This window comes from Myodes glareolus, chromosome 22, assembly GCF_982192425.1.
Source record: "Myodes glareolus chromosome 22, mMyoGla1.1, whole genome shotgun sequence".
Lineage (NCBI taxonomy): Eukaryota > Metazoa > Chordata > Mammalia > Rodentia > Cricetidae > Myodes > Myodes glareolus.
Window position 1 is genome coordinate 38,210,415 of NC_142047.1, and position 17,018 is coordinate 38,227,432.

The 17,018-nt window shown below is 44.4% G+C and overlaps 1 protein-coding gene across 1 annotated transcript in view; it reads right to left on the reverse strand.

Annotated features, from left to right (window-relative positions):
- Window positions 1-17,018, reverse strand: part of Hydin (HYDIN axonemal central pair apparatus protein) — a 337,184-nt gene that overhangs the window by 33,627 nt on the left and 286,539 nt on the right. The window contains exons 59-66 of the mRNA XM_048437266.3: window positions 13,791-13,995; window positions 12,537-12,772; window positions 10,569-10,720; window positions 10,287-10,476; window positions 7,907-8,009; window positions 7,417-7,704; window positions 6,281-6,423; window positions 3,761-3,979 (exon numbers count right to left, since the gene is read on the reverse strand). Of these exons, the coding sequence (XP_048293223.3) occupies window positions 3,761-3,979; window positions 6,281-6,423; window positions 7,417-7,704; window positions 7,907-8,009; window positions 10,287-10,476; window positions 10,569-10,720; window positions 12,537-12,772; window positions 13,791-13,995 (1,536 nt within the window). The remainder of the gene's footprint in view (window positions 1-3,760; window positions 3,980-6,280; window positions 6,424-7,416; window positions 7,705-7,906; window positions 8,010-10,286; window positions 10,477-10,568; window positions 10,721-12,536; window positions 12,773-13,790; window positions 13,996-17,018) is intronic.

The window sequence follows — 17,018 nt, forward strand, 5'->3', positions numbered from 1 at the left end:
AATTACTGAGATGATTGGAACCACGTGGGCATGGGGTTTGGGTCAGATGGTCTCTAAAGAGGACAGAGGACCTGGGCGTGGTGAAGCACACCTTTAATCCCAGCACTCAGGAGGCAGAGACAGGTGTGCTCTGTGAGTTGACTCCAGCCTGGTCTACACAGTGATTTTCAGGATAGTCAGGGCTAGGTAGAGAGAGACTTTGTCTCAGAAACAAAAACAAGAACAAAAACAAAGTATAGATAAAAGAACAGGTATTAATTAAACAGAAAACAAATTGCAAAAGAAAAGGACCAACAGAATTGTTTAGTTGTGAAGAGATTTGAAAACTTTTGGTAAGATGGATCAAGGAAAGTGCAAACAACAGGAATCATTAAAGGGGTGCATCACCAGCAACCCCACAAATCTAAAAACATGTAGATGATTTTTTGAAATTATACATAAAATTTGGAGGAAAAAGAAAAATAACTTAATAAAATTCATGCAAGAACAAATTAAATAACTGCATAGTAAAACAATATTAAAGTAAAAGAAATTGAACAAAAATGTTAAAGAAAACAATGGAAAAACCCTCTTGCTACTAGATGACTGGATAGCAAGTCATAGAGAAGATCTAGAAAAGAGAAGCACTTTGTTAACAGGAAAGACAAGCTAATATTCTAAAATTGTCATTTGTTCCCCCAGTGACTGAGAGCTGCAATCTGATTCCACATTTCCATTATGGATTTTAATAATATGTGGCAAATGGATTCAGAAATTATACATGAGAAAAAAAAGGATTAAGAATGGCCAAAACACTCAGAACTAAACAATATGGAGTAGGGAACTTCTCTCCAAACATCAGGGCTGATTATGGAACTATAGAAATCAAGTTAATGTAAAAGTGGCTCTGGGATGGACAGACTGACAACAGAATGGAATAGAGAACAGAAGCGAACCAGGCTCATATAAAACTGGGCTATGACACAGAGTCCCAGCACTCACTAGGGAGTAGAAGGGCTGACCAAACTTGGCAAGGTAGTTAGCTCAATGAAACTAGTTATCAACTAGTTATCTCAAGGAAACTAGAGCCTTGTCGCACATCAGACAGAATTTCTACATGCATGAAAGGCTTAAGTACCAAAAGAAAAGCTTGGATTTAAAAATATGTAGAGTGGTGAATATATTATGTGTGTGTGTGTGTGTGGGGGCGGACTTAAAAATAAGATACAAAAGTAATAAAAGTAACAAAAAACCCTAGTAACTTTGACCACATTAAAGTCTAGGGTATTTTCCATGCTGGAGAGATGGCTCGTTGGTTGAGAGCACTGGCTGCTCTTCTGGAGGACCCAGGTTCAATTTCCAGCACCCACATGACGGTTCACCACCAGCTCTAGTTGATCTGATAGCCTTTTCTGGTTTCTGTGCACACTGTAGGCACATGGTGCACATACATATAAGCTGGCAAAACACATATCTATAATCTAAAAAAAATCTTTAAAAACTTAAGAATAGCTTTTGTTTATCAAAATGTAAAGGGGCTGGAGAGATAGCCTAGCGGTTAAGAGTGAATGCTGCTCTTGCAGAGGATCTGAGTTTTGTTCCCACTACCTATGCTGGATGGCTCACAATTACCCATAACCATAGTTCCAGGGGGATCTGATGCCCTCTTTAGACTACTGAGGCCACTTACACTAATATATGCATACCCTGACCCACACATGCATATTCAGAATGAAAATGAAGAAAGATTTAAAAAATATGATGTGGGATTCCCCTCTGTATGCTGTGAATATGTTTTATTGCCACAGGTTAATAAAGAAGCTGCTTTGGGCCTATGGCAGTGTAGAATATAGTCAGGCTGAAAGAGATAAATAGAGAGAGTAGGTGAAGTCAGGGAGACGCCATGTAGCTGCCAAAGGAGACAGACACTGGAACTTTATCAGTAGGCCACAACCTCATGGTAAAGCATAAAATAAATAATAGAAATGGTTAATTTAAGATGTAAGAGCTAGCTAGAAATACACATAAGCTAATAGGCCAAACAGTGTTTTAATTAATACAGTTTCTGAGTGATTATTTCGGGTCTGGATGTCTGGGAATGAACAAGCAGCCATCCACCTACAAACATAAAGAAAAAAGTCAAGCTGTAAATTTGTTGAGAATATGTATGAACACATAACACAAATGGAATTTCTTGAAGATAAAAGAACTTAAACAAAGGATAAGCACCATAACCAAAAAGTGGGCAAAAGGCACAACAAACATTCATGTAAAAGGTAGCCTGCATGGTCAATACTCAAGTGAAGAGCTATCCAACCTCATTAGTAGTTAGAAAAATATAATCAAAGCTGATAATCAGAAAATTTCCAAGTTATACAAATGATAAAAGCCAAAATGCCTTGCCTAAGATTCACAAAACCGTGGGCTTATCTCCAGTATCTCATAAACTAACCAACCAACCAACCAACCAACCAGTCAACAAATCACCAATAACCAACAACCGATCATCTAATCGACCAACATCCAACCAACCAATCAACCAACCAACCAACCAACCAACCAACCAACCAACCAACTTCCCAAAAGTCTGACAAAGTCCGATGCTGAAAAGGATGTGGCTCACAAAACTCCTTTGCTGTAAGAGTGAAAACTGGTATAGTGCGTTTGGAAAGGCTGAGCGCTCACATGCCCCCTGACTTAGTGACTCCTCTTGTAGAAATGTAAATATGGATGCCAAAATGCATAGAAATGCTGCCCGTAAGAGAAAACTTGAAATTTCAACTTTCAGGGATAAAGATAAAAAGACTGGAATATATACAGTAGTGAAGTTAATTCACAATAGCCACATGTAACCATGACCACATACAATAGTTGATGTGGAATTCCCCTCTGTATGTTATAAAGATATTTTATTACCATTGGCTAATAAAGAGTCTTCTTTGGGCCCATGACAGCGCAGAATAGAGACAGGTGGGAAATCTGAACAGAGATATATGGAGAGAAACAGATGTCCTGGAACCTTACTGGTAAACCATGAGCCTTGTGGTAAAATATAAAATAGGAATGGGTTAATTTAAGAGGTAAGAGTTAGTTAATAAGAAGACTGAGCTAGTGGCTGAGCTGTGTTGCAATTAATAAAGTTTCTGTGTGATTATTTTGGGTCTGGGCGGTCGGGAAACGAATGAGCAGCCTCCACCTACAAATAACCTAAAAACAGAGTTAAAAACTCCAGCTTCACCTCAGTCCTTTTAGAACGCTCAGGTCAACAAGCCATCCATCGAGGGAGTGACGTGGACAGTGATTACTTCTAGGTGGGAGACAAAGTGATGGAATGACCAGAGCCACACAGGTATTCAGGGCCTAGTTTCCTTGATGAATATGAGTTAGTTTATCATAGAATTCAAAAGAAAATGGCAAAGAATAAACGCAAGGGGCCTGTGTGGGCCAAAGATGAGATCCTGTCATGAACCGAGAGTTCTAACTACTCTAAGTCCAGACATCTGAAGGAAACAGGAAAGGATGACTAGAGACAGCATTTCTGAAGAAAAAGGAGAAAGAACTTGCTGAAGCCATTATCAAGACTGCAGCGGATCTGTCAGCTAAGACTGTGTGTGTTGTTAGTGAGGGCGGTGGGTATGGAAACCTAGTTTGCCGCTTTTGGAACTAAAGTCAGATGCAAACCTTTTTCTTTTCCACAACGAGACACTGAAATTGAGAACAGCTGGCATCCAAGCAAGGTTGACTGGGCTGAATTTGTATTTCGTGTGCCCTGGATACTCACTTTTCGTTTTGTAGTCAAGTTCCCTGGTGTGTTTCGGGGCGCATCCACCCACTTGACTGTGCGCATGCGGTCATCCCAGTCAGGGACCTGGTCTGCAGGGAGCTGAAACACGATCTTGGAAAGCGTGCACTTGACAGTCATCTTCTTCAGGTTGATGGGCACATCTGACTTCAGGGTCACCACCACGTCCTTGGAACAGCCAGGGTGGAGATGGCCTACCTAGGGAAAAGTCTGGTATTTAGATTTTGGGGAATTCAATCTTAAGGTTCTTTGGTGCCTGATGGTGACTCGAAATACATGATCTAGGCTTATATAGGAGATCGACTTAAATACATACAAGAGATTCTTTAAAATGTCATCACAAAGTGAGGCACACTGGCTAATGCTATGAATCCCAGCACTTGGGAGGGTGAGTTAGGTTTACCATGAGTCTAGACCGGCTTAGGCTATGGAACATGTTTCAGCCAAGTCTGGGCTACAGAATAGACCTTCTCTCAAAACAAACAGGCAGACACATCATAAGACGAACAATATTAATAGTCACCAATCTCTCACTTGCCTCAAGTACTATTCTAAACTCTTGAGCAGTTTTTCCATTCCCCAGGACACCCTTTGAGAGGTCCAGAGCTACCACCCCCACTTAACAAATGACAAAACCTGAAATCTGCGTAAGGTCTTCGACACTAGCAATCTGGGTTTAAACTCAAGCCCTATGACTCCAAATGCCGCCCTCAACCACCTGATACTTACTCATTATGATTCATACAAATAGCTGGCTCAATACAGTATACTAGTTTCTAGAAAGTGATCTAATGACCCTTGTGTCCCCAAGATCTCTTCAGGGTACTGTAGAACACAACTTTCATTCTAGTGCCGAGATGCTGCCTGATTCTTTCCCCCTCCTTTGCTCACGAGTGTGCAGTGAAACTTACTAGAAGTTAAAGATGACGATGCATAGTCAGACTGAAGTGGAGGGAGCAGAGCCCATACGACTCTTACTAAGTCACATATTAAAGACATTTATAAGTACATAAAATGGCTGGTTTTGATAGTGCCCACTCATAACACAGATATCCAGTAACCTGAGATAGGAGAGTAAGAAGCTCAAGGCTAGCCTGGGCTACATAAGAAGAGCCTAGCTTAAAAAGAAAGATGGAAGGATTCTGCCCTTATCACATACATATTTGAAAATATAGCTATTTTTATAAAAATATGGTATTTGAATTAAAATATAGTCCATCTATTGCACTTTCAAACAAGTATATTTAAAAATATTCTTAATTTTGGGAACTAGAGAGATGGATCAGTGGTTAAGAGCACTGGCTGTTTATCTAGAAGACCCATATGACAGCTTACAACTGTCTGTAACTCCAGTTCCAGGAGATCTGATGTCCTTTTCTGGTCTCTGTGGGTAGATACCAGGCATGATGCACACGGTGGACAGACATACATGCAGGCAAAATACCCATACACATACAAATAAGAAAAAGAGAAATCTTAAAAAACATTCCTAGTTTTAATTTCTAATAGGTTAACTATCAATTATTATAATTCACATGGATAAAACTTCTTTCAGAGTTCTTAATAATGTTTAAGAGTATGGAGGGGCCCTGGCATGGAAATGCTTTAAGTTGTTCAAATACACTGGATGTAAAGGAGATCCCATTTAGTAGAATAAATGGATTTGTGATTTATCATAGATAAAGATATATAAAGACATACCATACACATGACAGTCCTCTGACAGGGAAGACATTCTCTCTCCTGCCTCTGGACCGCAAAGACTGATTACGCTTTGGATTGCTTAAGCTATATGCATGGGCGCTCTGTGCACATATAGGAGTGCACAGTGTAAGTGAGCTGCTGGAGGCCTAGCTCTGCCCTCGACAACTTAGATTATCACATCCATTACGCTCTCTCTGCATCATCATAGGCCGAATGTGGATAAGAAAGACTGTATGAATTTGGCAAGGCCTTGGAACTGGATAAGGGATACAGTGTGTGATTAATTTTCTGTAGCTAATTAGTTTTCTGTAGGGATGGATTTGGGCTGAGATAGTGTTGGAATCTATCAGGAGCCTAGGCTGGCCTGGAAATCACTATGCAGCTCAGGTTGGTCTTGAGCTTGCGAGTATTTCTGCCTGAGCTTCCTATGTGTTAGGATTGCAGATGTGAAGCACACCATTCTTGGCTTGCTGAGCCACTTCCGAAGGCCACACTCAGAGGGACACAGGGCTACACTCTGGAATAGGAAACTGGGACCAGTAGTCATTTATCCAGGCCTCCAGAGACTTCCTGAAGTTCTTCCCCACAGCAGGATTTGCTAATCTCATCTTAGACCCCGGGGCCCTGAGCAGTGCCCTCAAGCACTGGGTCTGAGTGTGGGATGGCTACTGGGCAGTTTCTTAATTCAAGATGCATGTGTCCCATTTCATGCACCCACAGGGATGAGGTGACCATCACACGGGGGTTGACTTAGGCCCAAGGGAGTGTGGAACCCAGTGAGTGACTTTTGCTTACCTGTGGGGAGAAAGACAGTGTCGCTAAAAGGGGCCACTCGAAGCGAATCACATTCCCTTGGCTGTGATTGGTGATGGTGAAGCTCACGTTGTAGTTGTTCCCAATGTGACAGTGCCCAAACTGGATGTGATCCAACAGGGCGGCTAGGGGGCAGAAGCAGAAGGCTGGTGAGTCCTCCCTGTCCCCTTTAAGAGCTTGCTTTGTAAGGGAGGCCTATCTGGATAGATACTGTATCTCAGTCACAGTTTCCCTTTTCTCTTTGGATGGTTATACATGAAAAGCTTTGGATCTCTGGGTAGAAAGATCTGCCTGCCAGGAATTGATCAATTTATCCATCCATCCATCCGTCCGTCCGTCCGTCCATCCATCAGTTCTACCTATCCACCTACCTTGGCTCTTCTATTTGTTTAAGAGAAAATAAAGATTCTAATGTCATTTGTTCGGTGAGAAAATACAATGAAATATTAGATTGTTAGATAAAATATAGAATTCTCAATTAAATTTGAATTGGAAATAAACAATGAGTAATTCTTTATGATAAACATATCCCGTGCAGTACTTTGGGGACATATGTATACTAAAAGCTATTGATTGTTTATCTGGAACTTAGTTTTCCCTGGAATACCTCTAGTGCTAAGCCTGAGAATCCCATAAAGGTATGGAATCTGATTTTTAGCTCCTGTTTGACCCTGACTAGAGCGATGCCTTCGCACAGTTTCAAACAGGAGGGAAACACCAATTCGGGAAAGAGTGCTGATTTCACCCCCAGGTTGTACATTCCAGGACTATGATAAGCTCCTGCAGGTGCTTGATGAGCAGGCCAGCAGCCTACAACATCACATCTTCCGGGATCTTATCAGAAATGGGAATTTCAGACCTGCCCTGACCTTCAGGATCATAATCCACTTTTGAATCTGACTCCTGGTGGTCATGTGCATGTTAAAGCTTAAGACATGTGGTCTCTAAAGCACCGAACCTTCCACTTAGGGACTGGACTCTGCACGGGGAACATTTCACAACACAAACATCACAATTGTTACCAAAACGCATTTGACTGCATGACTGATTGCTTTAAAGTGTATTGTAAACTCAGCTTCAGAATTCCCACCCCAAGGCCTCACTTCCATGTCTCCCACCTGCCACCAAGTCATCCATGCCATTTTCCTCCGCGATCTCTATGACCTCGGATATTTCCGAGCACTCCAGGCTAGCGGAACCCGTCAGCCCATGGATGTTGTCCAAGGTGATGTCGTCCTCGTAGCTTTCTCCCACCAGGTGAATCATGGTCTCCTCATACTGGTTGTTGATCACCGACAGGTGGATGGTGCCTGTCATTCTCCCAATCTTCTTGGAGTGGAAAAAGACATCGAATTCAGCCGTGTCTCCAGGAGAAACAACCAGAGAGGCTGTGTGGGCTTTTTTGACTGTAAACAGAAGACAGAAGCTACCATTCGGAATCAGTTTAGGATATATCTCCAGGAAGACTATGGCTAGAAGGAAAGCAACCCCTTTTAGGGCACTGGGCTACTGGCGATGTGACCGAGCACCAGCTGTGGCTTGGTCCTGAGAGGCCCTGGCAAACCAGCTTCTGAGAGCTGTCACCCTACTGAGGCACCCGCTACTCACCTTTTTCATTTGGTATGTTTTCCTCTATGATGTAGATGTAGGAGGTGGTGGGTCTTCCTTTGAGAGAGAAGACTCCTAGTTGGTCTCGCAGGTCCACATGTAGCTGGCAGGAGGAAAGTCGGGTTGAGTGGTTGGGCTTACAGGCTGTTCGTGAATTCTGAGTCTGGGTTGCGATACTGTGTTGTATTTTGGGACAAGAACCTCCAAAGTCATTGTAGGTAGTATTCACTTTTTATTTTCTCTTTTGTTGCACGCATATGTGTGAATGACATGTGTGTGTGTGTGGGTGCACATGTGTGTGCAGATGTGCATGTGTATGGAGGCCTGAAGTTGATACTGTGCCTTCCTCAATTGCTCTTCTCTTTGAATATAAGCAGGGTTTCTTACTGAACCCAGAGCTCACTGAGGCAGGCAAGTCTAGCTAGTCGATCTGCCCCGGGGATCTTCAGGCTCTGCCTCTTGAGTGTTGGGATTACAGGTGACTGCCACTCCCTGACCTGCTTTTATGTGGGTTCAGGGGATCAATAGCCTGTTCCTTATACGTGCGCATTAAAAGCTTTACCTGTTGAACCACATCCCTAGCTCCAGCATTCATGGTTTTGAGAGTCTTAAGAGATCTATGTAATAAACAGTAGACCTGGATAGGAAAAATGGGCATTGAGTCAGGGTCATCCTTTAGTATCTGAGTGGGAACTGGAGGCCCAAAGGTCACAGGTGACCTTCCAGACTACACAGTGCCAAAGTGGGTTACCAATGCTTCTGTTACACAGGCAGGCAGCTGAAGAGTATATTCCAAACTAATGAGATGGAAACGAATACCCATAATTCTATGAAGAATTACATAACTATGATTTCCTAGAAGCCAGCAGCTCCCAGGTACTGTGTATTTTCTAGAGTCATGGTAAACATTCTAGCAAGATTGTAGGAAAACCAAGGTGGACATCTGACCAACTTCAGGAAAACAAGTGGTTTCTGGTCCATTGGAAAGTGGGCATGGCTAAAGTCAGGCATTTGATTTTAGGTGTAAGAAATCTGACTTTTTTTTAGAAGGTAGCCATACTGACTATAAAAAATAAAGTGGCCTAAAGGAGGAAGAAATAGAGCCACTGCACTGCAACAAGAGATTATATATTTAGAAATAAACCTAATAAGAAACGAAATGGGGGGCACTGAGAAGGCCCGGTGGGTAAAAAACACTTGCTGTTGAGTCTAACAACCAGAATCGGATCCCAGGGGCTCACAGGGTGGAAGAAGAGAAAGGACTCCTGAGGTTATCCTCTGGCTCCACATTCTCATGTGTGCACAAAATAATAAATGACTGTAGAAAGGAGAAACTACATGGAGAAACTTATAGTTTAGAAATACGGAGTTAAAGGTCTAATGAATGGACAGGAATCCCAAGTGCTTCCCCTGGTGGACAGTTAACTCTAAAACCAGGAATTGACCAGATAATCCAAAGATTTTTGTTTTGATTCCCATGAGATTGAACTTTTTTGTATGTATTTTATTATATGTATGTGGATGTTTGGACTATATGTATGCCTGCACATGTATGTGTGCTTGGTGCCTATGGCGTTCAGAAGAGGGTGCTGGGAACCAAATGTAGGTCCTCTGTAATAGCAACCAGTGCTCTTAACCATTAAGCCATCTCTGCAGCTCCTCCCAAGGAGACTTTTTAAAGGAATATTACAAAATGATTCTTAAACTTATATATGAGCTGAATATACACACATTTTTAAGAAAAATTAAAAGAAAAATTAGTGGGTGGCAGGACTTCAGTGAATGAGACTATAGAATAGTATTTTTTTCAACCTGTGGGTCGTGGCCTCTTTGGAGGTCAAACAACCCTTTCACAGGGGTTGCTTAAGACCACCAGATATATTCATTATGATTCATAACAGCTGCAAAATAACAGTTATGGAGTATCAATGGATATAATTTTATGGGGCTGGAGAGATGACTCAGTGGCTAAGAGCACTGGCTGCTCTTCCAAAGGTCCTGAGTTTAATTCCTGGCAACCACAGGGTGGCTCAGAACCATCTGTAGTGGAATCTGATGCCCTCTTCTGTCTTGTTTATGTATAGAAAGACAGCACACTCATATATATCAATAAATAAATCTTAAAAAAATCTTAAAAAAGAAAATGATTTGGCTGGGGTCACCACAACAAGAGGAACTGTATTAAAGGGGCGCAGCATTAGGACGGGTGAGAGCCACTGCGGTAGAGCATTTATAAAGTCACCGCCATGAGAATCATGTAGGGTGGTGCTGCCATACAGTTCTTTCCTGCCATGGGCCTGAAACTGCAGAAGCTGCAAGACAAGGTAAAGCAACATGGTGTGGCTAACGTGTCATCCCACGTGTCACCCTCAGCTGTTACCTGGGCAGGGATGGTGCCATTGTTCTTAAGGATGAGAGGCAGTTTCTCTGAATGGCCAAGCAGAAGCCTCTTAAACAGGAGCAAGGGGTTTCCATGTTGGGTATATAGAGTCGGTCGGATGACAGTCACTCGAGGGAGGGTCCCCTCACCAACGATATCAAACACCAGACCTCGGCTCCTGGCCAGGTTGCTGCAGGGGACAGGAAGAGCAAGGCGGGCTGAGACCAACCTGGCAGCAACACCACTTTATTACAAAGCCACGGCAAAGGGGCTAGCTGGTACCTGGGCAAGCCATCCAGAGTGGCCTCGAAGATGCACTGGTAGGTCTGCATGGCCTGTGGCGTGAACAACACTGTGACGAAGGCATGCGAGCGACTCCCAATACACATCTTGTTGGGCTCCACATCGAAGATGTCCGTGATGCGGGCGGCTGCCTGTGAAGGGGAGCAGCACCAGATGGCCTTAGCTACTGCTCTTCTCTCTGCCCTGCTGTACTGTGATTTCTCCTTTTCTCCAAGATTGTGCTCGACGAGCTCAATTACCTTCAGAGTCATGGGCCCTGGATGGCGTGGTCCAGAGTCTGGGGACTTACCCCTAAGCAACATCTGGCTGCATATGGCTAGAACATGAACTCTGACTCAAATAGACAAACCAAGTCAGTCAGCCAAATGTTCTCACGACCACCCCATGTTGCCCCTAACCAACTAAATTAATAAAATTAATGTGGAGCCGAGCTGGAAGCTAGCTGAATTATAATGTATTTTGATCTGGGTCTGAGGTCTCTGATACACTGATGTGATCCCTGTGACATTTGGGCTAAGCCAAATGAGTTTCTCCGCCTTGTTACTTCAATCTCCGTGGCTAGAGTACCCTCCTTTAGCATTCACCCCGTGTCCTGCCCAATGAGTGGCTTCGAGCTGGATGGACTCGTAGCGTGGCTTTGAAAGGCCTTTTTCATTCTCATGAGCACTGGGCAGAAAACAGTGCAGCCTTCTCCACTTGTTCTTTGGATAAAGCGCGGTAAAGTTTCGCTGCTTTTTGTCAAAGGGATTCCCTTTACGTCTCAAACTGGAGGGGAGGAGATCCGAGTCCACCATCATAAAACTTGACTCTTTGGAAGTCAGGCTTCCCAGCTATTTGTACTTTTCGTGCAGAATGAGGAGTGAGCAACTCCTCAGTGCTCTACAGTATCATTAGGGAACAAAGACTGGCTGTCACCGGTGTCCCAAGGTAGTGATGAGGGGTTACATGGTCTCCCAACTCTCTCAGGTGACAGTCGTCCAGGAATGCACACAGCTCTCGGCTGAGGCCAACCTTGGGGACCTCTTCCCACATCAGTCACGAACAGTGTGAAGTCTGGGGCACAAGAGCCACACAGGCCCAGATGGGACATTGTTGTGACAAACCTAAGTAGTATTTGAAACATACACTGAGAATTCGGGGTAAAGCAAGCTGTCGATTCACTCTTTTCTTGTGCTATCTTTGAGTTTTTTTTTCTACCACAAAGAAAATGGCTTTAGTATAATTTGTCCCAAAGAGAGAGAGAGAGACAGACAGAGAGAGAGAGAGAGAGAGAGAGAGAGAGAGAGAGAGAGAGAGAGAGGTTTTAAGCTTAGCAGACCTCTGAAGTGGGCATTTCATTATTTAATACGAATCCTAGCTGTATAGTCCCAGGATATGGAAGAGAGGAAGAACTGAGCTTTTCTGAGCCTTAGTTAGTTCCCCTAGCTGTAAAATAGGATTAACAACCAAGTCTGAAAGAGATGTAGACATGAAAGAAAGCAATGAATAGGCAATCAGCTAGCAGAACGCCTGCCACAGGAGGGCCTCAGTTCACATTCTCTATTCCACCCGACACCTGTGGCCTACACTACAGATCTCCAAAGCTCCAGGTCTCCCTGACCAAAAGAATGGGAGACTGGAGGCTAACCTGCCTGAAGCTGGTGGCCATCTTTGCTTTCTCTTCCAGTGCTTGTACATATCAGTTACACCGTGAGTACAACTGGGCAGACAAATGAGTTGCCCATTAGTATGTACCAATTTAGTACAAAGGTATGCGCAGGACACACACATACATAAATAGTCCCTGGCCTAAGGGAAGTGGTCTTGTGACCTCACAGAACTTCTAACGGGACTTGAGAGCCTCATGGTTTCTACCTAGGTGCGGGTGCTCCAGAGCAGGGCCTTCCCAGGGTTCCTTTCGTGGCTTTATGCCAATCAAAGAGGGCCAGGCCACAGGGCGCCTCCTACCTTGTTGGAGATGGGCTTGACTATGATGTTGATGTCGCACGCGATCTTTCCCACATTGCTGATCTTGAAGCGAGCCTTGGCCTGATGACCCACCAGCACGTTGCAGAAGATGAACTTGTTTTCGTCCTCCACGTACAACCCGCCACTCTGTATGGTCTGGAGGATGTGGTACAGGTTGGGGCTGGTGCAGATCTGGTGTTCCTCAAATATCAAGATGCTGTTGTCAGTCACAAAGGCTAGGGAATGGAGGGAGAAACGTGAGACCGTCTGGCTGCCAGAATCCTGGCCTTCTGCTCTCTGGCATGCTAATCTGCATTAAAAACTTTAAAATAATACATTTAGTCTTTCTCTCTCTGAACGTGAGTGAATCTATCTCCTTTGTGAAGCTCATAGGACAACTTTCAGAAGTCTGTTCTTTTCTACTACGTGGATTCTGTGGATTGTGTTCAGGGTGTTAAATTTGGTGGCCAGCACTCTTACCTTCTGAACCATCTTGCCAGTCCAGGATATTTGGATTTTAACAAAGGAGAATCACAGGCTAGAGTTATAGCTTAATGACAGAGCATACAGAAGGCCTTGGGTTCTATCCCTTGCATTTCAATTACAAACAATGATAATGGAAAGTAAGAGTGTAAGAGTCATAGAGGACAGATAGGGCAATCCACACACTAGGAGGTGATGGGACAAAGTCTATTGGCTTCCTCATTTGTCCCTTCTAATTGCCATATCTCAATTAGCCTTTTCCTTCCATTGGCAAGCAATGGTGAGAACCAAGGTCTTGGATGGATTTTAAGAGGGAGGAGAGAGTTGGCATATCCTGGTTTGGGACTCTAGGAAGCTGAGAGGCAAAGCGGTATAGCTCAGGTATATGAGCTCTTGCTGGGTTCAATGCTCAGCGTGCTCAGTTACTAAACAGGACTCTGTGAATGTGCTGTCCACAAGGAATGGCCTGAGGGTGGCTCCTCAGTCCTGGGCCACATCCCGTGCCAGCTCATTTCTCAGAGAGCACTACTCATTTGGGAACCCAGTAACAGACCCCCAAAGGCCAAGCATCTGGAGAAGCAGATTCTCTTCTATATGTGCCAAGGATCTAACAACGAACATGGCTGAAGACCCCGGAAGAGGGTCTAAGTTTTCAGAGGAAACAGTTCAGCCTTGTCTGCGGGACATCTTTAGAGGGACTTTCCTGGAGGAGGAGGAGGGGCTGGCAAGTGCCAGTCTTTTAGGAGTGTTGTCCAATCCGAGTTGCAGTACCTGGCAGGCATGCTTCAGCAAGGAGAGTGTAAGGAATGCCGGCAGGATTTTCTCTAGGGTCTCGGTCAGAGATATCAATGGCCAGAAACTCTTCACACCTCCCCACAGGGTCAGCCACGCACTCCACGGTGATGACCTGCTGTCCTCCCGAAGGGATAGAGCCAAATCCTGGGTACACAGTGAACATGCCGTGGGAGAAGCGGGCCTGCAGAACAAAGATGGGCAGGGCCGGACGGAAAGAAGCAGAGTGAGTAACAGAGCCTGAGACTTTCCAAAAGAGCTGAGATAATGAAACGGGAAACAGTGGGACATCTCTGCCTGCAAGGGCAGAGGCCCTGGGTCCTCGTGATGTATGGGTTTTCAGGGCTTCCTTCTGAGCAGTCTCAGGGAAACAGATAATGTCTACATTATACAGTACTTACCTAGATGGGGGAATCTCAAAGCCACGTGGGTCGGGTGGGGTGCAGAATGGAGCAGCAGTTGAGACAATGGGCTTTGAATAAGATACTGTGGGTCTGAATGAGAACGGCCCCCATAGGCCCATTTGAATGAATGCGTGGTCCCCAGCTGGTAGAACAGTTTTGGGGAAGGGTTAGGAGGTGCGGCCTTGTTGGAGGAGGTGTGCACTGTGGGTAGGCTTTATGGTTTCAAAAGACCATGCCAGGGCTGGAGACATGACTCAGAGGTTAAGAGCACTGACAGCTCTTCCACGGGACCCTGGTTCAATTCTCAGCACCCACATGGCAGCGAACAACTGTCTGTAACTCCAAGATCTGACACCCTCACACATGCAGACAAAATACCAGTGCACATAAAATAAAAATAAATAAATAATTAAAAAAAAGCACATGCTAGGCCCAGTCTCACTCTTTGCCTCTGGCCTGTGGATTAGGATGTAAGCTTCCAGTGACCCATGCCTGCCTGTCTGCCACTGTGTTTCCTGCCACGGTTATCATGGACTAACTCCCTGAAACCCTCTCAATTAAATTCTGTCTTTTATAAGGCACCTTGGTCACGGTGGCTCTTTATAGCAATAGAACAGCAACTAAGACAATCTGGGATCTAAACTCAATTCCCGACATATATTGTTTGACCCTGGGAAAATGACATCTCCGAGTCTCAGTTGATCTCTAAATGTGTTTGGTATGAGGGATTGTTGGAGGGTTAAAGGAGATTATACCTGTGAGCACATACTGTAGCATACAGTACAGAATTAGTGCTAAAGAGAATGTCACAAAGAGAAAAGCCTTCACATGTCCCTGCAAACCCCAGTCCTTCACCTCCTGCTTGTAGTTCTCAAGATAACTGTAGCGAGTACTTGGAGTACAGTGTCCTATGAGAGAGAAAGACTGTCTTAGGTCGCCTAGTTTCTGTCCTCACACTTCAAGATGTTCTGTGGTGCTTTAGCTCAGAGACCCAAGTGTCTTCAGGGGTCTGACACCCAGAGCAGAATGAGTTTGGGGACTGCAGTGTGAGGCGGCCATCTACAGGCAGGACTCCACTGCCTGGCGCAGCTTCTTGGGTCCTAGAAGATAAGGCCCTCGGTGTCAGCTGTTGCTTCTTTGCTGTGTGAGTGAGGCTTGGTATGACCTGGGCTGTGAGTGTCCCATCTCGCTGGATCTAGACTCTGGCCGCTGGAGTCCTGATAGACCTAGGAACCTCAGCAGGAGCTGGTGAAGGTGCTAGGATGCCCCTGCCAGGTGTGACGCCAGTGCATGATGCTGGGAGGTGCTCGTAACCCTACCCTAGGGTTGACCAATGCACAGTGCTCCCCACCACAGGGAATGACCTCGGCGCAGTCTACCACAGATAGCACACACTCCTGGTTCTCAGTTTCACAAAGCTGCCCAAGAGCAGGTAACCTGACTGCCAGTGTCTTGTTCAATGTCCCTGCTGTGCATCCTTGGAATCCATAGGATCTGGGCACTGGTGTGGGACAACTCTCAACCAAATTCTGCTATTCTTCCCCTTGGAGATAAACTTTTCTTACTCAACCCCACTTTCACCACCTCCAAATTTCTTTGAATGTGTTCCATAGTACTACTGTATGTATTAGTCTGATAAAGCTCAGACACCACTTCTGGGTTCTTCAGGGTACTGTCCCTAAATTCTTACAGGCTGGCACCTTCAATGAGCAAATTCCATATAGGTACCGGGAGGATGAGCCCCAAGTGTGGTGAAGTGTGACTTCATGGCTCTGCATGGAAGTTTCTAGGAATTTAACTCAGTTCCTATCTACTGCCATGTGCTAGGAGTTCTACTGAGCCCTAGAAATTTCCAGATAAGCTATCTGGATAAAGAAGGACTTCTTTCTATATGTCTGTTTCCTCTAGACAAATGAATCTTTTTTTTCACAGTTAAAATTTTTGAACCTACTCGTGTGTAAAATTTTTCTTTCTTTTTTATTTTTTACCCAACTTAATATTTTATTAATTATTTGGGAATTACATACAATTTATTCCGATCACACTTGCTTACCATTCCTCCCAGGTCAAACCTCCGACCCTTATGCTCCCCCCCAAAAAAAAACCACTTCACCACATCTAATCTGTGTTGCCCATATATTCACTGAAGCATAGTCAAACTCCCAATAGCCAGACCTTAGAGAAAACTGAGTCCTCACCCCGCCCTCTAAGCTGTCAACTGTGAAGAGATATCTGTGGATTTTAGCATTTTTATTACAGTTTTTTTTGTGTGTGTGGACTGTGACAAATGAATCTTGATTTAAAAATGTGTAAAGTATTTAAGACATCAGGGATTCAATGAAGGTTTTAAAGCAGGAGAGAATACTCAAATGAAATGTCACGCCTCAGCTCAAAAAGTAAGGATTTCAATTCGACTCCATATCCCTGTCACAGAAGAGCCAAATTCTGAGTCTGGAGAGAAGATTTGGTGGTTAGGGTCATGAACTACTCTCGCAGAATTTGGTTTTCAGAATCAATGTCAGGCGGCTTTCAACTGCCTTGTGACGCTCTGAATAAAAACACACAGGGAGTGGCATTATTGGAAGTGTTGGAGTAGGTGTGGCTTTGTTGAAGGAAGCATGTCATTGGGGGTGGGATTTGAGGTTGCAGAAGCTCAAGTCAGACCTAGTGGCTTACTGTGTCTTCCTGCTGCCTGTGCAGAACCTGTAGATCCAGATGTAGAACTCTCAGCTACCTCTCCAGCACCAAGTCTGCCTGCGTGGCGCCGTGTTTCCTGCCATGATGACAATGGACTAAACCTCTA